At 43.6% G+C, this 27,124-nt stretch overlaps 1 protein-coding gene across 2 annotated transcripts; it reads left to right on the plus strand.

The window, feature by feature from the left end:
• Positions 1–1,594: 1,594 nt before the first annotated feature.
• hmbsb (hydroxymethylbilane synthase, b) lies at positions 1,595–26,498 on the plus strand. Of its 2 annotated transcripts, none has more exons than XM_052040039.1 (14): positions 1,595–1,738; positions 10,342–10,410; positions 12,042–12,114; positions 14,266–14,315; positions 14,830–14,885; positions 15,035–15,112; positions 15,522–15,599; positions 16,166–16,241; positions 16,922–17,035; positions 17,667–17,705; positions 18,135–18,254; positions 19,321–19,374; positions 19,466–19,552; positions 22,240–26,498. In XM_052040039.1, the coding sequence occupies exons 1-14, from the start codon at positions 1,709–1,711 to the stop codon at positions 22,411–22,413; spliced, it is 1,098 nt and encodes a 365-aa protein (XP_051895999.1). In that variant the 5' UTR covers positions 1,595–1,708; the 3' UTR covers positions 22,414–26,498. The 2 variants fall into 2 exon arrangements, with proteins under 2 accessions (XP_051895999.1, XP_051896000.1); XM_052040040.1 differs by having other exon boundaries at positions 19,466–19,611; positions 22,240–22,312.
• The last annotated feature ends 626 nt before the right edge of the window (positions 26,499–27,124 follow it).

Below are 27,124 nucleotides of genomic sequence, written 5' to 3' on the forward strand. Positions count from 1 at the left end.
TGGGAATCTGGTTCAGAGTTGGGCCATGCAGCAAAACTTGGCTATAACAAATAGCCAAGGTGAAACAGAAGTAATAACAAGAAGTGCTGGAAACACTCAACAAGTCAGGCAGCATCTGTGGAAAGAGAAACAGTTAATATTTCAGGACGAAGACCCTCTATCAGATTCATGAAAGAGAAAGCAATTTTTTTTAACTAACACTTTCAAATGTGAAGAAATGCCCGAGATGACACCACGGCTAGCCAGTCTCCAGTGTTCTTCAATACTAAAAGCGAGAGTAAACCTGCATTATAATGTTGTAAAATGTGAGGTTGTCACCTTTGCTAAACAAACCAGAAAAGCAGAGTACTTTTTAAACAATGATAGATTGGAAAAGGCTGATATAAAAACAGAAAATATTCAAAACACTCTGCAACAGACAGTATCTGTGGAAACAGCAACAGAGTTAAAGTTTCAGGTCAAAGACCCTCCATCAGAACAGCAAAAGGAAGAAAACAAGTTGGTTTTATGTTGCATGGAGCGTTGGGACGGATGGATAGAGAAATAGGAATATCTCTAATAGTGTTGTGAGATAAGCTGTTGATGAAACCTTCTGGTTGATAATAGGTTGATGTTCAAAGGGACCTCGCTTCCTTAAACATGAGTCACTGAAAACTAATATTCAGGTGCAGTAGACAGTTAGGGAGGCAACTTATTTGCTGGCCTTTATTGCGGGAGGATTTGAGTACAAGAGGAAAGATGTCTTATTACAGTTATAATAGATGATACCTGACCTGCTTCATGTTTCCAGCATTTTCTGTTTTTAGTTCAGTTTTCCAGCATTTTTGATTTTCATTTACAATTATAAATACCTTGATGAGATTATACCTGGAGTATTATGTACAATTATGGTGTCCATTTCTTACAAAACATATAATTGCCATAGAGGGATTGCAACATAAATTCATCAAACTTGTTCCTGGAATGGTGAGTTTGCTGTATTAGGTGAGACTGAATAGACTTGGCCTGTAACCTCTATAGTCGGAGAGGTGATCTCATTGAAATTTACAAAATTCTCAGATTCAGTGAGGATGATTCCCTTGTCCAAAGAGTCCACAAATAGGGGTTACATTCTGAGGATAAGGGGTAAACTTTTTAGTACTGAGATAAGGAGAAATCTTTCACTTGGAAGATGCTCACTCATTAGAATTCTCTACTCCAGAGGGGGTTGAAGGGTCAGTCACTGATCTCAAGCAAAACAGGGATCAATAGATAGTTGGATATTAAGGGATAGAGGGATATGGAGATAGCAGAGAAAACTGAAACACAGGTGGAAGATTAACCATGATCCTGATAACTAACAGCAGGTTCTAAGTTACTCTCTGTTACTCCTTACTTCCTTACTTTCTTAGATAGAACTTGAACCCAGACATGACATGCACATTGAGTCGAGGTTAGAATTGAAAGTGGATTTGTAACTCTAAGATAAAGTGCCAGAAACTTTTGAGCTCAACCCCTGTGCAACAAATGAGTTCAGAGCCCAAATCAGTCAACTCTTCAGTATACGCATGCGCAGCACATTCAGTAGGATGTGACGCTGCAGAAGATGGCGCTATCGGGGAGAGTATGCCGGCGGTAAGGAGACAGCACCTTTAAATCTCGCACATTTTCCCACTCGGAAGATCGGGGATTCTGGCCGTTTCTTTGGGTGAAGCTCCGACCTGGGGTGATGGCCGATGATACGGCGAATGGAGTGCGGGTGAGTGAAGCGCCAACTTTTCGGGGAATAAGGTCGAAATATGCGCCGGATGTCCCGCCCCGACGCGTTGATTGGCTCAGTGGCTGCTGGTTCGGGTTCGGGTCCCTGTCCCTGGTGGTGCCCGGGACCCAGGAATTACCCGGGGCTCTCCACCTGGGGGGCCACACCATTGCTTTAATCAAGGACTACATCTGTGCCTTTACCATGTTCCCAAAACTGGCATGTCCTTCCCCTGTCACAGCCCCCACCTCACCCCCCCCCCCCCACCCCCTGGCACGTCCTTCCCCCGTCACAGCCCCCACCTCACCCCCTGGCACGTCCTTCCCCCGTCACAGCCCCCACCTCACCCCCTGGCACGTCCTTCCCCTGTGTCACAGCCCCCACCTCACCCCCTGGCACGTCCTTCCCCTGTGTCACAGCCCCCACCTCACCCCCCCGGCACGTCCTTCCCCTGTGTCACAGCCCCCACCTCACCCCCCGGCACGTCCTTCCCCTGTGTCACAGCCCCCACCTCACCCCCCCGGCACGTCCTTCCCCTGTGTCACAGCCCCCCCTCACCCCCCCGGCACGTCCTTCCCCTGTGTCACAGCCCCCACCTCACCCCCCCGGCACGTCCTTCCCCTGTGTCACAGCCCCCACCTCACCCCCCCGGCACGTCCTTCCCCTGTGTCACAGCCCCCACCTCACCCCCCCGGCACGTCCTTCCCCTGTGTCACAGCCCCCACCTCACCCCCCCGGCACGTCCTTCCCCTGTGTCACAGCCCCCACCTCACCCCCCCGGCACGTCCTTCCCCTGTGTCACAGCCCCCACCTCACCCCCCCGGCACGTCCTTCCCCTGTGTCACAGCCCCCACCTCACCCCCCCGGCACGTCCTTCCCCTGTGTCACAGCCCCCACCTCACCCCCCCGGCACGTCCTTCCCTGTGTCACAGCCCCCACCTCACCCCCCCGGCACGTCCTTCCCCTGTGTCACAGCCCCCACCTCACCCCCCCGGCACGTCCTTCCCCTGTGTCACAGCCCCCACCTCACCCCCCCGGCACGTCCTTCCCCTGTGTCACAGCCCCCACCTCACCCCCCCGGCACGTCCTTCCCCTGTGTCACAGCCCCCACCTCACCCCCCCGGCACGTCCTTCCCCTGTGTCACAGCCCCCACCTCACCCCCCCGGCACGTCCTTCCCCTGTGTCACAGCCCCCACCTCACCCCCCCGGCACGTCCTTCCCCTGTGTCACAGCCCCCACCTCACCCCCCCGGCACGTCCTTCCCCTGTGTCACAGCCCCCACCTCACCCCCCCGGCACGTCCTTCCCCTGTGTCACAGCCCCCACCTCACCCCCCCGGCACGTCCTTCCCCTGTGTCACAGCCCCCACCTCACCCCCCCGGCACGTCCTTCCCCTGTGTCACAGCCCCCACCTCACCCCCCCGGCACGTCCTTCCCCTGTGTCACAGCCCCCACCTCACCCCCCCGGCACGTCCTTCCCCTGTGTCACAGCCCCCACCTCACCCCCCCGGCACGTCCTTCCCCTGTGTCACAGCCCCCACCTCACCCCCCCGGCACGTCCTTCCCCTGTGTCACAGCCCCCACCTCACCCCCCCGGCACGTCCTTCCCCTGTGTCACAGCCCCCACCTCACCCCCCCGGCACGTCCTTCCCCTGTGTCACAGCCCCCACCTCACCCCCCCGGCACGTCCTTCCCCTGTGTCACAGCCCCCACCTCACCCCCCCGGCACGTCCTTCCCCTGTGTCACAGCCCCCACCTCACCCCCCCGGCACGTCCTTCCCCTGTGTCACAGCCCCCACCTCACCCCCCCGGCACGTCCTTCCCCTGTGTCACAGCCCCCACCTCACCCCCCCGGCACGTCCTTCCCCTGTGTCACAGCCCCCACCTCACCCCCCCGGCACGTCCTTCCCCTGTGTCACAGCCCCCACCTCACCCCCCCGGCACGTCCTTCCCCTGTGTCACAGCCCCCACCTCACCCCCCCGGCACGTCCTTCCCCTGTGTCACAGCCCCCACCTCACCCCCCCCGGCACGTCCTTCCCCTGTGTCACAGCCCCCACCTCACCCCCCCCGGCACGTCCTTCCCCTGTGTCACAGCCCCCACCTCACCCCCCCCCCCGGCACGTCCTTCCCCTGTGTCACAGCCCCCACCTCACCCCCCCCCCGGCACGTCCTTCCCCTGTGTCACAGCCCCCACCTCACCCCCCCCCCCCGGCACGTCCTTCCCCTGTGTCACAGCCCCCACCTCACCCCCCCCCCCGGCACGTCCTTCCCCTGTGTCACAGCCCCCACCTCACCCCCCCCCCCCCGGCACGTCCTTCCCCTGTGTCACAGCCCCCACCTCACCCCCCCCCCGGCACGTCCTTCCCCTGTGTCACAGCCCCCACCTCACCCCCCCCCGGCACGTCCTTCCCCTGTGTCACTGGCATGTCCTTCCCCCGTCACAGCCCTCACCTCACCCCCCCCCCGGCACGTCCTTCCCCTGTGTCACTGGCATGTCCTTCCCCCGTCACAGCCCTCACCTCACCCCTGGCACGTCCTTCCCCCGTCACAGCCCTCACCTCACCCCTGGCACATCTTTCCCCTGTCTCACTGGCATGTGCTTCCCCTGTCACAGCCCCCACCTTGCCCCTGACACAACCTTCCCCTGCCACAGCCCCCAACCCACCCCCAGCACATCCTTCCCCTGTCACACTGGCACGTCCTTCCCTTGTCACAGCCCCCACCTCACCCATAGCGTGTCCTTCCCCTGTCTCTCTGGCATGTCCTTCCCGTCTCACTGGAATGTTCTTTCCCTGTCACAGCCCCCAACCCACACCCTGGCACATCCTTCCCCTGTCTCACGGCATGTCCTTTCCCTGTCACAGCCCCCACCTCACCCACAGCATGACCTTCCCCTGTCACAGTGCCCACCTCACCCAGGCATGCCCTTCCCCCATCACACTAGTATGCCTTTACTCCCTCCTTTCTCACCATCACCCCTCCCTCACCTTCTCCTTCCCTCCCTCTGCCACTCCTCCAGAACCCTTCTGGCATTAATGTAAAGTTTGCAGGTTCTCCCTGTAACCTGGTTTCCTCCCACATCCCAAAGACATGCTAGTTGGTAGGATAATTAGCCACCTAATTGATGAGAATGTGGAGAGAATAAAAACTAATTAATGTAGGGCGAGTGTAAATGGTTGATGCAGACCCTGTGGGCTGAAGGGCCTGTTTCTGTGCTGTATCTTTCTATGACATATCCTTTTCCTTCCCCTCCATTGCCTTTTTCTTCTTCCACTTCCGCACACCATACCCCTGTCTTCCTTTCTGGCCTGCCCTTTCCTTCCCCTGCCACATCTCTAATCTGTATGCCCCCCCCTCTCTCCCCCACTACTGCTCCATGTCATTTATAATTCTTCCCTGACACTCCTACTCCTGCTGCAATGTTGCCCCTGCCAGTGCACGGAAGATGCATCCATGTGTGCGCCCCACTAATTTACTGGTTTGTTCTCCTCGCCTGACCCACACTCCTCAAATCCCTGCCGACCAATACCCCACACCAGTGGATGCCTGTTTCCTCAGAGCTCACCCATCAATTTCCTCTCTTGCACCTCCCCCTCCATTTTCCACAGGACCCCACTTAACCTCCCTACATCTCTGCCATTTACACCCACACCCACCCCCACCCCATACTGGCTTGTCCACCCCATGCCATTCCTATCTATCGCCCTATCCGGTTGCATGTCCTCGAATCTGTTATCATGTCAAAGGCACATTTGTGCTCCCCAAACCTCCTGCCAATTCCTTACTTGTTCTTCACCAGATCCAATAACCTGCCTAATCCCAAATGATTTTTCCTCCCATTTAACCCTGTCCCAAACCCCATTCAAAATTGCCCCCCCCCCCCCCAATCCCTTGCATCAGTCCATGCTGATTCTGCCCTTAGCCCCCTGCCCTCTATCCAATGGCATGTTTGGTAGCCCCACCCCTACCCAGCTCCTCATCCTCCCATCCATTCCCTTTACAATGCCTCTCCTGCTCCCTGGCATGTCCTTCCACTGCCACCATCTACTCCCTCACTGTCATGTCCTTGCCCCATCCACCATGTGAAAGACATGTCCATTCCATCTTCCCATGTCACTGATTTGTTTTCTTCTCTCATTATCTGTAAATTGGTCCTCCCCAACTGTTCACGTCAATGGATGTCTGCACTGAGCAGTGCCCCTCTTTGGCTCCATTCCTCTGTCACCCAAATCAATGGCCGCTCTGGTCATCCAAAACTCCCATCCCACATTGACGTGACCCATCATTGGCTTTCTGCAACCCATCATTGGATTGTATTTCTCATGTCTCTCAGCGTGCAAACCCTTCCTGGTTCCTTGTCTTCAACTTGCTTTCACTGGTTCTTCTCTTCCAACTCCCCACGACCACACCCCCCCCCCCCCCCCCCCCCCCCGCCATGTTTAGCAACCCTTCCTTCAGTTACTGTTACCTATGGCAATCCCCGGGATCTATTGTTCTTCCACACCTACACCCTTTGCTGGTTTCATCTTCCATTACATGCCTTAATAGACATAATTAAGTTTGCCTTTTTATTTGAAAGCTATTTTCATAATAAAGGTAACCTTTTATGATGCTACATATTTCAGTTCTATGAAACCTTTTGTTCATAAAGAACTCCTAGTGCAGGACTACCCAAATCATTATATTTGATGCATTTTGATTTGTCCAATGGCAAAATCTTTCATTTCCCCTGCCATTCCCCCGTTGCTTAACTATTGTCACATTTTGTAATTCCTATGTCTTGTCTGGTGTTTCATAGAAGAATTATCTTTTGAGCCACTTTGGCTGAAAAACTGTATGAGTCACTGTAGGGGGAGGTTCTTTTGCCTGGATAAGTGCACCAGCTTTGCTAGATGCATTTATCTGCCACTTTGTCACTGAACATAATCTACTGAGACTTTGGAAAAGAAAAGTTGTAGAAGATGTCAGCAAATGACTGGGTAAGCTAATGATTCGTGTTAAGTGCAGGGACATCTTGATATGTGTTTAGAGACTGGAATGGTATTTTAGTATAAAGATGAAGAGTGAACACCATACATTTAAACCTGGGATATGGGTGTTGAGCACCATACTTTAAAGTTTTTAACCTGCCCATTTCCTCCACTAAAGTATGGAGAACGTTTTTACAAGTAAATTGTTGGATGTTTCCAAATCCAGCTTGAAATTTTTGGAAATAATATTATTTTTATTTCTTACTTTTTTTCATCTGGAAGCTGAATACCAAAATGAATCCCCAATAATTTTTTTACCAAGTCATGTGTTAATTTCATAGAAAATGGACAATAAGCGACTTTGGAAGAAAGCAAGGATTGAGAATATTTATGTTCAGTAAGAGGTTATTGTGGGGTGGAAAGCAGGGACTGGGACGTGAATGATAAATCTTTGCAAATAGATCATATTACTAAAGTATTTCCCTCAACAAAAGGTCTAAAACTAAGAGGTACTGAATCAGGTCATAGGTAGAGGGATCTGGGGGGATTTTTTTTCATGCATGGAGTGGTGGGGATCTGCAACTTACCATCTGAAAGGGTGATTGAGGTAGAAAAACCCACCATGGTTAAGATGTACATTGATATGTGTTTAAAATTTGGTAACCCACAAGGCCAAAGACCAGGAGCTAGAAAGTGGGAATAGGCTGAATAGCTTTTTGGCTAGGTTGGGTTTGATGAGCTGAATGGTCTCCTTCTGTGCCATTTAATTTCTATAAATTGAAAAAAAAAACTTGATAGATTTTTAAGTTTTATAAGGACAAAGAATGTGACATTCAGGATATAGGTTTGTCAGTACAAGCAAATATTTAGGCCACAGAAAGAAAGGAGCGTGCATGTGTCTAGCTTTACATCATGACTTTTATGCATTTTGACAGATACATGAACAGGCAGGGAACGGAGGGACATAGACCACGTGCAGGCAGATGGGATTAGTATAAATTGGCATTGTGGTCAGCAAAGACATCATGGACTGAAGGGCCTGTTCCTGTGCTGTACTGTTCTGTGTAGTAATAGTATGTTCAATAGTTTTGAATACCCTATTACTAGGTAAAAAGACTTGTATTTATTTAGCACTTGTGGAACGTCAGAGCTTCTCAGCATTACAGCAATGAAGTGTACACTTTTTGAATTACAATCGCTCATGCAAAGTAGCAAAATGTACCATCTAATTTGTGCCCTGCAGGCTTCCACAAACAGTCATGTGATAGTAACTGAATATTTTGCCTCAGTGAAATTGAGTACAAAAATTGGTCAGCATACTAAGAACTCATCTGCTCTTCAAATAGTCTTGAAGGATCTTTTATGTTTACCTGAGAGGATAGTCAGAGTCTCAGTTTAATAGCTCTTCTGAAAGACTGGACCACTAACAGGAAAGAGTTGAATTTTTTAAAATGATCAGATGGTAAACGAGGCAGATTGTTCCATCTAGTTGTAGATTCTGTAAAAAGAACTAAAATATTTTATTGAAGAGTAGAAAGGGGAGGAGAAACTTATTTATACAGAGTAGAAGCACAAAATATTTTGTATATCTATTTTCTTCTTGTTGCAACATTCACCCCTCTATCACTGGAATATCATGCACCATCTACAAAATATGCTTCACCAATTTGCCAAGGCTGCTCCAAGCCCTCAACATGTAAGACCTAGAAGGACAAACCTCATTTGAAGCAGAAGGAAATGCAGTGTTATGGGCAGAGGGAGCTGTGCAGTGAAATTAACACTGTAGATTGAATGGTCCTTTTTTTTTGCTATAAATGCCTGAAGTTCTTATGACATCCTTTATTATCGATGGATTATTTTTAGATTATAGTCTAATGTAATGTATGGTGAGTTACCACAATGTGCAATGCTATGCTTTTAATGGCTTTAAATAAGGAATGAATTTTGGGTAAAATAAGGGAAAAAAAATCTCACTTTGTTTAGTGTCAAATGATCTTTTATTCGTACTGAACAAAGAAATTGAGTCTCAGTTTATTGTCTGATCCAGAAAGCCTAGCCTAGCTTCTGTGTTCTAGTCTGGAAGAGAGTTCAAACCCACATAATCGATCCAAGCTAACTAACCGAGGAAAAGGTGGGTTGCAAGTCCATACCTCCCTGAAAGTGGTAATGCAAGTGGATAGGGTGGTAAATAATGTGTACAGCATGCTTGCCTTTATTGGTTGGGGCATTAAGTATAAAAGTCGGAGAGTCATGCTGCAGCTGTATAAAACTTTGCTTAGGCCATATTTGGAGTACTGTGCAGTTCTGGTCACTGCATTACAGGAAGGATGTGGAAGCTTTGGAGAGCATGCAGAAGTTGTTCACCAGGATGTTACCTGGATTAAAGAGTATTAACTATAAGCAGAGGTTGGACAAACTTGAATTGTTTTCTCTGGAGCGTAGGTGGCTAAGGGAGACCTGATAGAAGTTATACAAAATTATGAGAGGAATAGGTAAGATAGATAGTCTTTTTCCCAGAGTGGAAATATCAAATACGAGAGGGCATAGCATTTAGGTGAGGGGGGGGGGGGGGGGAGAAGTTTAAAGGAGGTGTGCAAGGCAATTTTTGTTTAACGTAGAGGGTATTGGGCACCTGAAATGCACTGCCAGGGGTTTTGGTGGAAGGAGATACGATAGCATTTAGACAGGCACCTGAACACGCAGGGAATGGAGGGATATGGATCATGTACAAGCAGATGGGATTCATTTAATTTGGCATCATGTTGACAGACATTGTGGGTCAAAGGTCTTGTTCCTGTGCTGTACTGTTCTACGTTCTGTAAGTACTTCATAAAGCAGGAGATAGCTGGAGCAGAGGCCTTGGTGGGTCCATAGTCAATCAAGTGACAGTGAGACACCGCTGTAGTTTTGGGCAGGGATTAGGGAGGTATAGTTTCATGGGTTTCTGCAGAAGATGAGCTAGGTGGGTGTGCAGTGTCCCTATATTGCACTCACTTTGGAAGTCATTTACTGCATGGAGTATTCAGCAGTGATAAATAAGTGAAGATAAGTTGCAGAACACAGAGAATGCTAGTTTTAGTTAAAATACATAACATGCATATTCTGGTCATAGAACAACACCATGTAATAGTTTGATTGCATTCCTTCTTGAACATACTAGAGTCCAAAATTTATTTTTGTAGTTATTCAAGCCCTTTGTTTTATTGCTAACACAAATAGAATTCTGCCTTAGGAGCTGCAGCGCATTCAAAGGTTTAACCCTGAATGAGACAGCAATTACCAAAGCACAATGATGCATAGAGGAAATTAAATAAAATAATTGCACGATTGAGGATATTTACAGATTCTCAGCTAAAATTGTATGCCTTTTGTTTGATTGATATAGGTTCATAATCCACATTATTTTCTGGTTTACAAAATAAATTTCTGCAGATACTTCTGTTATGTTTAGGCACCATTAGTTCTCAGTCTTGTGCACTACAAAATTCCTTTCATGATTGATAGTTTGAATTAAAAATTAGTTTGCTTCAAACTTTTATTTTTAATTGATTTGAAAAGTGAATATCTTTCCATTGTGCAGTGGCTGCCCATTCAAAGTTCCTTTCCCTTAAGTTTATCACATTTTGTTTTAGAACTCTGCTTCCCACAATGTGAAAGAGAATTCTTCTCGAATCATCCGAGTTGGAACAAGAAAAAGCCAAGTAGGTTGTTTCTTTCTGTTTTCAAAAGATTTCCTACTAATTTGAAAACTAGTTGTGTTGGATTTTAAGTCTTTTTTATTTCCCTAAAGGTTGAGTTACATATTTTTAAATTATATTTGGCATGTTTTATAGTCGGAGTATCTAGCTTTCAGTCATCAACTGTTTGCAGTGCCACAGCCTAGCTGTGTAATCTGCACCAGTATCTTCATATGGGGTGGAAAGGGCTGTTCCCATTCAGCCTGTCACTTATCCACATCTACAGAATTGTATCGGTTTGTGGCTGAGTCACTGGAGAATGAATTGTGGGAGATTTGCAAGATAGAACCAAAGGGAGGGACAGGTGGACCATCCAGATAAGTGTCTTTGTTCTGAGAATTCCTCCAACAGATTGCTTCATTACCACTTATGATGGAGAAGCATTTTAGGAGACAACTTTGGGTTTCAGCAACAATTTCTACAGCCATAGATATCTTAATTCTGGAAGTGTATTGCTGTCATCAGGTGCACAGCTCTCTCTCTACCAGCTGCACGTTATGTGAAGATGACCAATCACTGATGCTCCAGCACAACCTAGACCCAAAATAACCCAGAGCTAGTGATCTGCCACCACATCTCAGCTTTCCAGACATGTTTCAATTGAATATAACGGGCTGGTTCATAAAGTAGCTGCATATATTAAAATCAATGAGAAAGATATTTACTCAAAGATTTATTATTGATTATTCTTCTAGACGGTTTCTCGCGGTACAGGATGACTTACTCCATTGGAAGTAGAAGATCCCTGTGTGTGAAATATATATGCACGCAAGTACCAGATAGTCTTGACAGAGTGTCAAGAAAGTCCAAGGCGATATGAGATCAGGGTCTGCTGCACAGAGTTCGCACATACAGAGGGACACAAGCACATGTTTGCTCACACCCACTTTCCTCTGTCTGCTTCCTTCCAACCCTCCAACTCACTGTGTGTATTGTGCTGAGGTACATGTAACTGGCTTAGTTTCACCATGCTAGAATGTATAACTGAATTAATGGATTATGCTCACCCCCTCCACTGTTCCTCCACAACCCCTGGTTCTTGAACACCCTACTGGAGGAAACAGTTTCTTCAGATCTACCATATTTAATTCTTTTATCATTTTAAACATCTTGATCAGAATATCTTCTTAATCGTCAATTCTCAAGCCAAGTGTATGCTCAAGGGATCATTATTTTAGTTATGTATCCAACTAGAAACAGTACAGTACAACTCTTAACACCAAAGTTGTTGCTTTATATCATTCATTTTCATGAAATAGACGTCTCTGGCAAGGCCAGCGTTTATTGCCCAATCCCGTACACCCTAAAGGTGGTACTGTTTATGCTATAACTCAACCTGGGAGTAGGAGATGGTTCTGAAGCTGAATCCAACTCGTACAGAAGTGATTTGATACAGCTGAATGGTCACTTCCTGAGTTTGGGGTAGTGCTTAACATACTGCATTGTCAATTAATGTGTTTGCAACTTCAAAATGAAAATGAGTTTATTAGAAGTTGTAAATTCAACTGATCCTTTTGTTCTAGCAAGATCTGTTTTTTCCATTAGCTGTACACATTGTGTTTGAAATGAGCCATGTCTTGGTTTGTTTTTCCCAGCTTGCTCGGACTCAGACTGACACTGTGGTGAACATGCTGAAAGAACACTACCCACATGCACAACTTGAAATCGGTATGTATAAGCAGATGTGGAAAGACTAAAAATTTACAATCATTTATCAACAATTATACAGATAAATTGGGTCAGCCATTTGAACTGGGTACCAGTGATCTTTAGGGAACTTAAACTTATTTTATGCCAACTTTCTATCCAGACTGGCTGGCCCTCTTTCTATGGGCCTCAGTTTTGCTAACCAGCTCTTTTGTATGGAATTCATCAAATGCCTTCTGAAGATCCGTGTGGGTGACATCTAATTGCATTCCCTTTATCAATCTTCTCTTGCCTTCTCAAAATATATTTAACAATCTGTCTTGAGAGCTTCAGTTGACTTCCAATGTACTTGGACTTTTGAGAAGAGTTTGAGATCAACTGAATCTTTTAATGGGGGTGGGGAGGGAACACCTTGATGATTTGCTGCTGAACAACTTATCTCTAATTTCAAAGGCTTTGGATAAGTATATAGGAAAAAGAGTTAGTTATTTAAGCTTGATTCAGCATTTAGTGCAATCGTGTCCTATCTGTGAATATATGCCTATCTTTACCCCATATCGCTCAATCTCTTCGGTTAAATTACAATGTAAATTCAGCAATTGACCAGATTCAGCAAGTGATCAGTTACCATTCACAGAAGAGATATAAATTTCTGCAACCCTCTGTAAATAGAAAAAAATTCCTGTTCACTCCTGAAATACATCAATGCCCTCTAGTTGGAAAGATGTACAGAGAGAAATTGTCAGTTCTCCTTAATTTCTTGAGAACTTCACACAGAAAACCCCTTAACATTCTAAATTACACAAAGTACAGCATTTGTCTGTATAAAGTCTCTTTGCAACTTAATCCTTACTCAGTTATCATTCCGTGCTCCACTCTAACCAAGGCCAATATATCCTTCTGTACTAGGTATAATCTAACCAGGCTTTTATATGGCTGCAACATAACATTTTCCCCTTGTTTTCCATCACTGATAAATAAAGGTCATCTTTTCATTCCCTTATCTAAATCCATAGCTTTTGTAACTGATTCACATGTCTTTTAAACACTTTGTTGAACTTGATTATGTTATGAATAATAAGTGGGAATCTGTAATTCTGAATTTAACCTCTTTCCCACTTTGTTCAACTGCTACCTGAGGGAAGTGCCTCATTGAATCTGTTAACATGAATATTTTGATCATTTTAATCATCTTGTTCATGTCATTGTGCTGCTATTTGTCTTCAAGGAAATACAAGCCTAATGTATGTAATCTATAGTGAATCCACAATCTATCACTCAGAGATTTAAGCCAGGGGATATGGATTTGAGCTCTGATATGATTCCACCTCAGTGGAAGTGTCAGCTGTGGCTCAATCGGTAGCATGCTTGCCCCTTAGTTACAAATTCAAACTGTACTCTGGGTTCTTGAGGACAAAAATCCAGTTTTACACTGGTGTAAAATTGTGGTCGTGCTGGACTTTCAGAAGTGCCATCTGTTGGGTGACACCATGTGCCTCTCGGGTATACAGAAAAAATCCAATAATGTGCCTTGAAGAGCAGTGGGACGATATTTGGTGCCTTGGCCAATATTGACCACTCAATCAATATCACTGGAACAAATTATCTCTGAATTATCCCATTGCTGTTGGATACTTTGCTGTACAAAATCGCTGCCATATTTTCTATATTACAATTGTAGAAACACTTCAAAAGAGTTGTAAAGCATGGTAGGCCTAAAGTCACTAAAGCTGCAAGTAAAAGTTAATCAAAGTGTAGTTGTTGCCTTGCTGCTTTAAAAGTTTGTCACATGATTAACTGTTCTCAGAATTGCAACATGGCGTGAGAGTTCGCTATCACAAAGATTTAAAAAATTCTACGGACTGAAAGTTTATTCAACATGCACGAAACAAGACAGCAAAAACCTAATACACAATTTGCAAAATAGTTCATCCATGGAACCAATATCAATAGGTTGTGTAATAAATTTCAAAAGACAGGAATGACGTTTTCACCAAAAGAATGGTTTGTATTTGTATGCCACATTTCAGGGTCCCTTTCATTTGAGTTTTGTTTAGAGGGTATGCTTAAATCAACCTGATGCTTTTCTTATTTTTTTGTTATTTAAATGTTATTGCTATGCACTGAACTATGATATACAGGCTAGTTTAATGCTATGTTCTATTGCTATAGTTGCCATGACAACCACTGGAGACAAAATTCTGGACACAGCTCTCTCAAAGGTACTTTGTATCTTCTATTTGGTCTTCTGTTTTCCACATTGTTGAGACATATCATAAAATTGTCCTTGAATTAACTTCTTTAAATAGAGCAGTGCACATGCATCTTAACTACTGTATTTGCTCTGAATGTATTTAATGGAACATTATAGAAGGAGCTTTATTCTGCATCTAACCCAGGTTGTATCTGATGCAGGAATGATTATGGTGACATTAAATGCCTTTAGTAGTACACTTCTTTGGCTGATTATTCCTCAAAAATTATACCAAAACAATGTAAACATAGTAAAAGATATTGAACCAAGCTCATTTCCATCGAGTTAACAAAGACATCAAAACATTTGCCAGTTATTTGACATGAGCCTTGTATCCCTTCAACACTTACTTCTATCTGCTGCTTATAGTAACTAAGGATTAGCATCCCATGATTTGTGTGGAGAAGAGATCAGAGTGAGGGGGCAAGGTGATATGCAAGGAAATAATGATAGTTAACCATTGTTTAATTTTTTTCCCTTAGATTGGTGAGAAGAGTCTGTTCACAAAGGAGCTGGAAACTGCATTAGAGAAGAATGAGTAAGAATTCCTTGATGGCTATCTACCCATCACTTGCTCAACTCTCTTACCTTTCATGATGTGTATTTCTTGCAAAGGTGTTGATTGTATATAATTTTTATATCTGGAATATTTGTACTGCTATTCCACATTCTGTTTCTCTCATGCAGGGTTGATATGGTAGTTCATTCCCTGAAAGACCTGCCAACAGCACTGCCTCCTGGATTTACAATTGGAGCCATCTCCAAGTGAGTTTTCTTTGTGAGGGTTCATTATGATTACACTCCAATTTAACTGTCTGGACATGTTTGACGGAACAGCAGAGGGAGCTTTTCTCTGCTTCTAATGGTCAAGTAAATTGCAATGGACATTTCATCTCCTGGATGATGAAAATCCTCATTGATTGATCAAAAATAGTGTGGGGACCATAGCATGTTTTTAATTTAGTAACTCATTTCTTTCCCCTCCCCCCCCACCTCCACAATCACCATTATTTTCAGGCATATTATTCCCTCCTCTCTGCCTCCCACTTCAATATGAATGACAAGTCCCATGAATTTTACCCAAACAAGTGCAATTATGGGTTTTATTGGAAGTGAACTATAGCCAATTTGCAAAGGTTGATACTGATTTATAACTACAGTTGTCTTATTACAGGCGTGAAATTCCTTACGATGCTGTTGTTGTGCACCCAAGTCATGTGGGAAAGTCGCTGGACACACTGGCAGAGCGGAGGTAAGGCAGTGGTCCAAGTACACATTTCATTACCCATTTCAGGGGTGCAAGCCAATCCTAGTTTATTGACACAATTTTTCTCGCCAAAAGTTGGGCAGAAGCAGACCCAGCCAGCCTGAAACTTGAGCTGCATGTCCATTTAAAACAAAAACCTCACAGGTTAGCACACTCAGAGCTTACTCTTGCATTATCCCTTCATAAATACAACTAGTTGCCATAGAGATTGTCCTTTACTGTTTCGTAGAATGTGAAACTTCGTCAGTAATTTAGTGGGTTAGCACGTTGTGTTCAGTCCAACGCCTGTGTGACCTGGTCAATGGGACTTCCATACTGTTGCATCATGGGGAAATGAACAACATGACATGTATTGAGGAAGCTGATGATATGAAGCTTGTTTCTGCATTTTCTCCCTACATTTGAGGGGCTGCAGTGAGGGAAGATGCAAGTTATTCATTGTCATTTGGCTTGTAGTGGAGATTGGAAACAAAGAAAAGATGGATTGTAGTTGGAGTTATATGGGTTCACTTTCTGTGCAATATTTTTATTTCTTTATTTGGTCCCTGCAGTGTGGTTGGCACGAGTTCCTTACGACGAGCAGCACAACTGAAAAGACGATTTCCTCACCTGGAGTTCAAGGATATCGTATCCTTTTATTTCTGTTCAAAGCCATGTATACATAACAACAGAACTTTAAAGTACTACTTGAGCCCACCCTGTAAATATATGGGTGGTATTAACCTGGTGAGCATGTAAATATAGTGAGCCAGTCAACTCAGTTGGCAAAACTTAAATCCTGGTGTTTGAAAATTAAAAGCACTACTTGAAGCTGCAAAAGTTGTTCTATAGCAAGCCACTCACCTCCTTATAGACTGTTTCCATGAGACCCAGAACACCCTATTCAATGTTGTCAGCAACTAAACCAGTGCATCAACTGGGTCCTATGTGAGGAGGGTGTGAGGACACTCAGGACTGAAAACAAGTCAAAAGGCAAGTTAGCCCTCTGTGTGCCAACAACCGTTCACATGAAGAAAAGTAAAAATTGCCACCTGATCAGTCTGCCTGAAGGATGGCTTATGTGGGAAGGATCAGACTGGGTGAACAACAGTGGAGGGTTGTTGCAGCATCCAAATTGCCCACGAGGCACAATGGTTTTGGGGCTAACTTGACTTGTTGTCAACAGGAGTTTATTCACGGTGATGGAATGTAATGAGGTTCATAATGATGTTGAAAGCTATGTGTGGTGTTACTTGAATCTGCTGGGGAAGTAACACCAAGGATGTTGTATTGCCATTGAAGCGTTTCTTTAACGATTTTGATCCCAGCGAGGCAACTTGAATACAAGATTAAAGAAACTCGATGAAAAGAATGACTTCAGTGCTATTGTACTGGCAGCAGCTGGTCTGCGGAGAATGGGTTGGGAGAATAGGATCACTCAGGTATGGATTTTAGTAACCATGGGTTTGTGTTCTAACCTGAGAAACTGCTCTGTTGGGGAAGCCTTTCCATAAAGCAGCAGTAATACTTTTCACGTCATTCCTGCATCTAAGGTAGTGGTTCTCTCTGAAGCTGTATGCCCATTGAAACATGCCAATAGAAAGCAGGATATTCAGCACCATCAAGCAGGGCAGGTCCAAACTGTTGAAATGCAAAACCAGATCCATGTCAGGTGATCTTCACATAAAGGATTGAAACATGACTTGTATTCTGGATAGCACAGTGAAATTATTTGGGTTATAACTGGATGCTGCAGGGGGACTTTGATGGGCTTTCATTTCTGGGGAGTGGGGTATGATGTGGGAAATGATAGGCCAAGTGGTCTTAATGAGCAATTGGTTCTGTTCCCACAAACCTGCACCACCCAAAGGAAGTTTATTGAATCCTCTGTTTCTAAGTAACAGAGCAAAATTTAACATCTTATTCCTTTGTCCTGATTGACCTAAAGCTTACAATTTGGAGAGCTAGTAATGGGAGGTTTCTATTGGTGATTTATTTTCAAAAATGGAAATCAATATTTGTTAGGTTGCCAGAATGCATGTAGCTTTAAGATTCTCTTTTTTTTTCTTGCAGGTTTTGGAGCCTGAAGATTGTATGTACGCTGTGGGTCAGGTAGGTGTGACTGAATGATGACAGATGATCAACCTGAAACACTAATTCTGTTTCTCTTTCTAAATGTTGTTTGATCTGAAACTCCAAAATCACTTTTAACTGTGGGTTTAACCAGCTCCCTAACTCGGTGTTGTCTACCATTTGCCATATGGTTGATTGTAAATCCTATCGTGACTAATTGCATTTCTGTTTAGTAAGTAAAAACAATGCATAATAATCTTTGGGCCTGTGACCTTAATACACATGTGCATGGCATATATTTCTGAACTTTAACTTGTGTGGTGTATGTGTTGTTAATAATTGAGTGCTTCATTTCCTTGGTTACTGCATCCTTGGTAAATACTCATGCTCAGTCCATTCATCTGTGTAGAAGGTATTTTCTAATATTCTGCTGCTGTTAATTGTATTTGCGTTGTTATTTGGTTCCAGGGAGCACTGGCTGTTGAAGTCCGGCTGAATGACCCAGACATCCTGGAAATGGTTTCTGCTCTCAACGACATTGAGACTGTTCTCCGCTGCATTGCTGAACGTTCCTTCATGAAGCACCTGGTACAGTTCAAAATAAACAAAATTCTGCCATGGCACTGTCCCAATCAAGGGCGAGGCAGCTGCTGGGACCTACTCACCAAATCATAAAATGTTGGGAATACACAAAGACTTAAAGAGAAAAGCAGGACATGCATAGTACCCAAAATACTAAGCTGCCCTTTCTGTATTTCCAGTTTTGCTTTGTGAGTCTGAACTGTTCTTTTCACCGTTCCTGGGGTGCCTTAAACAGCAAGTGGTTCTCTGCATCATTGGTGTGGGACTGGAATTACATGGTCCCAGACTAAATAATGCCAGCAGGTTTGCTTATCTAAAGGAAATTAATACACCAGCTGATGTTTATGACAATCCAACAATTTCATGGTCACTTTTACTGATAACAGCTTTTCATTTCCACATCCTTAAAACTGAATTCAGATTCCCAAACTGCCATGGGATCTGGACTTGCTCAGTAAAAAAAAAATCACCACTCTTGTCGTATCTGACCAAAATGGCCATGGGGAGGGAGCTGGTAGTTAGTCATCATGATTTATTGCAGTTGGACCTGATTCTTTTTTCTTGCACTATACGTTTTGTATTTGAATGGGAGTTGCTATGCAGTGAAGGGGCATCTTTGTTTTTATTACCCCTGTTCTCCCTGTAAGTGCCCAACCCCCCCCACCCATTGGGCCACCCACCTTGGGTCCAGTGATGAAAGAAACAATTCCTTTTGACAACAGCTAACATTACAAGTGGGAATCAAACCTAGGATCTTTTGGTTGGTACTATTCTTTATTTCTTTTGCGTATGTAACTTTTTGAAACACTGAGTGAAATGCATCTTTTTGTGTAGAGTGTTCTGGGGGCAGCCCGCAAGTGTCGCCACGCTTACGGCGCCAACGTAGCATGCCCACAACTTCCTAACCTGTACGTCTTTGGAATGTGGGAAGAAACTGGAGCACCCGGAGGAAACCCACGCCGACAAGGGGAGAACGTTATTCTCACTCTCTTGGACCTTGTTTCTGTTGCATGGCTGTGAGATAGGAGGTTGCATAGGATCTAATTGGCTCTGTGTTGCATGTTCTGTGCAGGAGGGAGGCTGCAGTGTACCTGTTGCTGTTCACAGTGTCATGAACCAAAACCAGGTAATGTTACATGTTTTATGACTGACATTTTTATTTTGCGCTATGTTTAATATGAATCCACTTTTTAATTCTCTAATTCTTCTAATTCCAGCTCTACCTCACAGGGGCTGTATACAGTCTTGATGGATCTGACAGCTTAAAAGATACAATGCAAACGAGCGTCTCCACTCAAACACAGGTACATCTAGATCAAAGCTGATACTTCAGTACAGTAATGAAGGAGTGCTACACTCTGAGGTATTGTCCTTTGAATCAAGTGTTAAATCTTTGGAATGGCTGTAAGAGATCCTATGCTTGATGACTCTGTTCTTCACTGCCAGATCCATGAGCCACAGGTGGTTCCCATCAACAGCAAGTGCAGCTCCTGCAGTTGCTGGGAGACCAAACAAGACTGGGAATGTGGGCAGGACAAGGTGTACAGACAGAGCTCAATGGGAATGGGGACAAGTGTTTGGAAGGAGTAGAATAAGAATGGGGCCATGTATGCATCTGGCATCTAGCATGTCAATAATATGGATAGATGTGTAACCAGGAGCCAAAGCATGGCTGGGATATCAGGTGCTAGAGACTGGAGTGTTGTTGCCCAGAGAGGGAGTGAGTCTGCAGGAGTGAAAGTGAAGAAACTATTAAGATGCAGATGAGTTGTCTACTCCCTCTCTGTCCATCCCATTGACTGATTATGGGCTGCCATCCTCAGAATTGTCGTTTTATTCCCACTCTCTGCCTCCTGTCTATTATTCAATTCTCTGCAATTATTGTATACCCAATCTCAAGACGACACTTTTTGCATCCCTTTTATAAATCTGCTTGTACCCACCCAGCCTTTTGGAGTCTTAAACTACTCTAAAAGATTTGTCAAATGCAAATTTCCTTTCTTAAGTGCTTTTTGCTACTTCACAATTACAATTCGAGGTTCTAAGTGCCCTGACACCAAATCCATCATAATAAATACCAGCATTTTTCCTCATGCTAACATCAGATGCATGGTTCCCTTTTCCGCTATCCCTACTTTAGAACATAGAACAGTACAGCACAGGAACAGGCCCTTCGGCCCACAATATTGTAGTAATAAAATCCCCAACTAAACTAATCCCTTCTGCCTACACAATGTCCATATCCTACCATTTCCCTCACATTCATGTGCCTATCTAAGGGCTTCTTGAACACTCCTACTGTATTTGCCTCCACCACCACCCCAGGCAGTTCAATCCAGGCATCACCACTCTGTGTGTGTGTGTGTGTGTTTTAAAAAAAACTTGCCCCACACATCTCCTTTGAACTTACCCCCATCACCTTAAATGCATGTCCTCTGATATTAGACATTTCAATCCTGGGGAAAAGATACTGGCTGTCTATCTATGCATCTCATAATCTTATAAACTATCAGATCTCCCCTCAGCCTCCACCCCTCCAGAGAGAACAACCCAAGTTTGTCCAACCTATCCTCATAGCACATGCCCTCTAATCCAGGCAGCATCTTGGTAAACCTCTCCTGCACCCTCTCCAAAGCCTCCACATCCTTCCCATAATGGGGTGACCAGAACTGAATACAATACTCCAGTTGTGGCCTAACTAAAATTTTATAAAGCTGCAGCATAACTTCCCGACTCTTGAACTCAGTGCCTCAATTAATGAAGGCAAGCATGCCATATGCCTTCTTCACTGCCTATCAACCTGTGTAGCCACTTTCAGGGAGCTATTAACTTGGATCCCAAGATCTCTCTGCTCATCAACACTGTTAAGGGTCCTGCCATTAAGTGTGCTGTCTCTTTACATTTGATCTCCCAAGGTGCAACACTTCACATTTGGCTGGGTTGAACTCCATCTACCATTTCTCCACCCATATCTATATCCCGCTGTATCCTTTGCCAGTCTTCTACACTATCCACAACACCACCAATCTTCATATCATCTGCAAACTTACTACCCACCCATGTACATTTTCATCCAGGTCATATATATACATCACAAACAGCAGAGGTCCCAGTACGGATCCCTGAGGAACACCACTAGTCACAGACCTCCAGCTAGAATAAGTCCCATCGACCACTATCTCTGTCTTCTACGGGCAAGCCAGCTCTGAATCCAAACAGCCGATTCACCGTGGATCCCATGCATCTTAAACTTCTGAGTGAGCCTCCCATGAGGGACCTTGCCAAACACCTTACTAAAATCCACGTGGACAATATCCACAGCTCTACCTTCATCAGTCACCCTCGTCACATCGTCAAAAAAACTCAAGTTAGTAAGGCAAAACTTGCCCTGCACAAAGCCGTGCTGACTGTTCCTAGTTAGGCTATGGTTTTCCAAATGCTCATAAATCCTATCCCTAAGAATCCTCTCCAGTAGCTTCCCTACCACTGACATGAGACTCACTGGTCTATAGTTACCAGGATTATCCCTGTTTCCCTTGAATAATGGAACAACATTTTATCATATATACATGTCTCAATGTGTATCCTTAATTATTATGAAATACAATCAGCATTGTAGTTAAGTGTGGCTGACATTTGCATGAAGTCCCACAAACAGCAGAGGTAGTTGAGCAATTTTTTGAAATCTATTTTTGGAGATTGTTGTTGAGAAAGGAGTTGTTCGTCAGGGCACTTGGAGTATCCTCCACCAGACTGCCAGCCCAAGTTATGGGCTTGATTGTGACCTTTTGCTCAGAGTGGAGTTCCACAGGTGAAGCTGTAATGAAGTAGAATGGGAGGAGGTTCACGTGGAGCATTTGCAGAGGTGGACCAGTTGGGCTAATCGGCCTGTTTGTCTTCAGTGCCTTGTTTTCAGCTCCGAATATGTTCTATAGAAATTCCAGGCCTTGAAAGTTTGTGATGTAAAATTACTAATTGCCTTCCTCCTCAGGATGAAGATTGTAGTGTTGCTGATGTTCAACATGTTGGGATTATGGCAAAGAGAATACCACACAACTCCCAGGCAGCGGCTGAGAAATTAGGAATGGATTTGGCCAATCTATTGCTTAGCAAAGGTGCCAAGGATATCCTAACTGTTGCCAGACAGCTGAATGATTCAAGATAATGCAATGTATTTATACTAATGTGAATACTATGTCGTTATTTAGGCATTCATAAAGCTATAAATATACAGTAACCAAAGGTAACAGACAGTATCCCTTCCCTGTGCCTTATGCATTTCATTTGCTTCTGTAAACTCTCAGTTTGTTGTTCTCTTACCTTCTAAACTACCCTCTAAACATACTGGGTTGTTTCATCAACTAACTTTCATCTGTTGCTGGGATCCTGTCACATTTCGAGACTGCTCCAGTCATTCTCTACGATTCAGTACGTAGTCTGCATTTTCTTGTATCTTTCAATGCTATGTAAAGCGTATGTATTTTTTTTACCGAGAAAGTAGTTATAATATAAAACTTCGTAGAAAAGGTACATTTGAAATTGCTCATCTTGAATTACCTGTGAACTGAAATTTGAAATCATGTCTTTCTTTTAAATGCTGCCTATGCAGTTTTATTTAGTTTACACTATTGAACAGATTGGGGTTTTGGTTAAGTCCCTTTTGAATGAATGGGCATAGACAGTGAAATTGAATTTTGGCCATGTTTCCCCCTCTATTCCAGTATGGCCTATTCTAATATGTAGTCCTTTGTTCTATTGTGTCCCCCTGAAATTAATAACATTACTGCAGTAGTAGCACTATCTTTAGCCTGATGAGTGGGTAGTGGACATCACTGGTAAGGCCACTATTTATTTGCCCATCCCTAATTGCCCTTGCAGTTGGTCAGTTCTGTTCTGCAGCTATTACCGTGTCATGCCTGTGGTGTTGAATGATCTTGCAGCAGATGAATCTCTTGCATGGAGATACTCTACAAGAAAAGCATTATCCATCTTGTCTCCATTTGTACATAGTTCCAGGATAATTCCATGTGACATCTGACAGCTGACATGCAGTCTGTGTTTACTACTTCCCTTCCTGCCCCCCCCACCACCACCATGTGTACATGTGGAGTGCCTTTGAAAATAGCTTGTGTTATTGAGGAAGTTTGTGAACAATCATTCCCTTCCCAACTTCCAGTGTTGAGTAGGATAGTGAAGTGTATGTGGGAGAATAGAATCACTCCTAGAGAGGCAGCTTCTGGCCCTGCATCAGATAGGTTGAGAAATTACCAAACTGATTTTGACTTCAGTACATGAAAATCAAAAAAAACTCCAGATGCTGGAAATCTGAAATAAAAACTGATACTGGAAACACTCAGCAGGTCAGGCAGCATCTGTGGAAAGAGAAGCAGAAGTTAATGTTTCAGATGAAAGACCCTTTTTCAGAACCTGTTCTGATGAAGGGTCTTCAGCCTGAAGCATTAATCCTGTTTCTTTTCCACAAATTCTGCCTGACCTGCTGAGTGTTTCCAGAATTTTTGGTTTTTAAATTAGACTTCAGCCTGATTTTTGTTTTAAAGGCTTTTATTTTTCCTTACATGTGACAAAAATAAACCAATTTACTGTATAAATGTATGTGAGGATGTCTGATGTCAAATTTTCCTGAAGTTCATTTACAGTGGACTAATTATGTGACACTGCAGCTGAGTTTGATTATTTTGTCTTCATCTATCATCTTTGCAAGTAATCTTCTTTCTAGAGGTTATGGGACAGAAACCCTTACAGTGTCTTCCCATCTCTGTGAGCCAGCATCGCTCTAGCTGAGATGGGCTCACTCAACATGCATAGGGAAACACAAGAGTTTAGAGCATTTTGATGTTGGTGTCAGCAATGGTTCATTGTGTGGCACGCATGCTTCTGAATCATATGGCTATGGATTGAAGTTCCATTCCAGAGACTAAACCCAGGCTCACACCCTCAATTTTGTACTGGTGTGTTGCTATGCAAGAGTTGCTGTCTCTTTTATTGAGATGTTGTACCAAGATCCTGTCTTCTCTCTCAGTTGGAACCAAAGCAATGTTGTGATGAAGGAGAGGATTTTCTTCCTATTTCCTGACCTTTATTTATCCCTAGTCAATACTACACAGATTATCTAATCATCATATTGCCATTTATAGCAGCTTGCTCTATGTAAACTGCTGGTTTTCTATGTTACAACTGTAACTGTAGAGGTAAATAATTGACAGTGAAGTGTTTTGTGATGTCCTGAAGTTATAAAAGACACTAGATAAAGTATTTCTTCATAACTTGTGACTGTACTATGTGCAGAAGAAATGTATGTCAGACTATAAACTAACTTTATCAACTGTTCTGTTGGCCACTTACAAGGGATACTGTCTGAAAATGTATGTCACAATTGGTTCCTTAATACCAGGGTTTCTGATCCTGAGGCTTAGGGTTGGATTATATGAATTATATTCTTACAAAGTAAGGTATCATGCTGCTTTTCAAAAGTAGGCCAGAAATCTGAAGTTACTGTGAGTTGCCAGAGACTGCACCCACTTAAGCCTGCTGTGTTAATTGCATAGTTTGCTTTCCAAGGGAGTAGACAAATTGCAGACCAAAACATCAAAAACAAGACCAAAACAAAACAGGTTGGAAATCTGGGTAATGAAAGAGGAATTTGACCGCAGTGGTCACTGTCCTTAAAGGCTGGATTTCCTTCTGGAGTGAATGGAAGCCAGAATGCCATGGAGTGGTTGGTTTTTGCTTCTCTGCAATAATCACCATGTTTTGCTCTAATGTTGTAGTTCACTGTTACAGTGGATGGAGTACTTTTACCTTAAAAACATAAACCCTTAGGTGCCTTCTAAACTCAGACTAGTAGAAATGTTGAAAACGTACCTGCAACACACTTGTAATTTAATCCTGAATCTCTGGCCCTCTGTCCTTTCTCCTCACAGGCAATTTTTAAACTGCATGGTAGTAGAATTTGACGCCATCAAGTTGGTTAAATTTTTATCTTCTGTGCAAAAGTGATCTGTAGATTCCCAGCCCTAACCCAATGACTGAAGTTACTGAAAAGGCAAAGAATATTCAGACAGCAGCCAAGTCTTATGCATTACCTGGTCCTTGTATTTTTAATCAGCACAATCTTAATTTCTATTTGAGTATGGTGTGTGAAAGAAAGAGGGTGCATAGTAAGGGCAGTGAGGTCAAAGTGAGAATTCCCCATGACTGAGTAATGGTGAGTCCCACGGTTTAGGACACCAACATTAATACTTTGAGAATCAGAAGAATGGGATCCTGGCTCAACAGTGGTTGTGATGGAAGAACCCTGCATCTGTGCTGTTGAGTTCAACTTGAAAGATTCACTGCATTACATGAATTGAGGGGTGAGATGTTTATGGCTTGTTGATGAACAGAAAGTTGTCTCTGATGGCAATTGCAACTTAACCTACCCATTGGAAACTGCCTGGATTAATAGAAAATGTAATTACAGTGGTGTTAAACCAGAGTTCCATCTTATCCTGTGGGATTCCCCTGCCCCTAAGATGTATGTTTTCAGTATTTTTTAAAAATCAAATTATTGCCTTTCTTTTAATATTTTTGCCTTTCGGTGAATGTGCTGAGGTCAAACTTGCTCTGGGTTTTAAGATGCAGGATTAACCCAAGAGGATCAGTTCTAGGCAGCACAGACACATTTTTCTCATGTTCCTTACTGTGGGACAACTTTCTCCTGAGAGATCCTTTTGAGATCTGTCATTTCATGTCTTTCCACCCATAAAATGTCATTGGTGGTTTCTTTTAAATGTTGGAAATATTCTACAAGCAGTTAAGAATAGGTTTGACATTTTCATGAATATTTCCCTCTTTGCTATCCACAATTGCTCGCTCACCAAGTTGTAGGATTTTGTATGAAAGCCTTACTAAAACGGGTCTCCATTCTTAAACATAATGATGCAAAGTGCTCTGTTAATCAGAGGCATAAATACTGATGAGTAGGACTGCACGCTCAGGGCCTGAATCCCCACAAACGTAATTCCTAGAGCACATTATATGATAAACTATTTTTTTAAATGGAAAAGGATCTTGCAAAAGGATTAACAAATAAAATTCTACTGGTCTGGGACAGATTTGAAGCAAGGTAATATTTACAGGGATGATTCTTACTGTTATGTCCATGATGCTGTAGATTATCTGAAGTGAGATTGCTTATAATGAAATAAGTATTTGCTGCTATGGTGCTGACCCCTTGCAGTAATGTCAAAATAAAACAGCATATGTAAAGAATGTGTTTCTAAATTTTTTTTAAAACAAGGCCTTTGTTTGAAGTCGAGTAAGTTGAGAAGCAATCTGCAGAAACAGTTCTGGGGCTGAGGATGCCTCCTGAATGTAGATAGTGTTGACAACAGCACATTTACTCATTATGTATATTATTTCCTCCTCCCTAGCACAGGGTTCCATAAATACCAGCTCTCGTGCACCATTCTTTCTGGATAGTGCTTTGTAGCAAAGGCTTCACTTGACATCAATGTGCGCAATCCAATGAGGGTTAGCAGAAAATTGTTTGGAACAAAGCTGGTTGGTCTTCACACTGGCAGCAGATCCATTCCCAATCTTCCATCAATCTCAGGGTGAAGATTAGACAAAAAATGTGTCAAATGTTTAATCTTTTCAATTCCTACAAACAGATGTACGTGTCACTCAGAGCAATAGAGAGTGCAGGTTACACAGTAAATGCCCGGAGTGTAAAGGCACATAATATTTTATTCTGCTTTACAGGCAGGTGAGTTTGCAGTTATCTTCCTGACATGACTGGCTTTTTACACTTTTTCTTCTGAGATGCATATTCTGTAGCTACCTTTCTGCATCCTCAATGACAAAATCACATCTCT

Source organism: Pristis pectinata, chromosome 27, assembly GCF_009764475.1.
Source record: "Pristis pectinata isolate sPriPec2 chromosome 27, sPriPec2.1.pri, whole genome shotgun sequence".
NCBI classification, from domain to species: Eukaryota; Metazoa; Chordata; class Chondrichthyes; order Rhinopristiformes; family Pristidae; genus Pristis; species Pristis pectinata.

What these genes read in the sequence shown, in the direction of transcription:
- hmbsb (XM_052040039.1), top strand. Translation starts at nt 1,709, where the DNA reads ATGGCCGATGATACGGCGAATGGAGTGCGG. An exon ending in ACTGCATTAGAGAAGAATGA is followed by an intron (nt 14,886 to 15,034) that starts GTAAGAATTCCT and finishes TCTCTCATGCAG; the next exon opens with GGTTGATATGGTAGTTCATT. An exon ending in GTGTCATGAACCAAAACCAG is followed by an intron (nt 19,375 to 19,465) that starts GTAATGTTACAT and finishes TTCTAATTCCAG; the next exon opens with CTCTACCTCACAGGGGCTGT.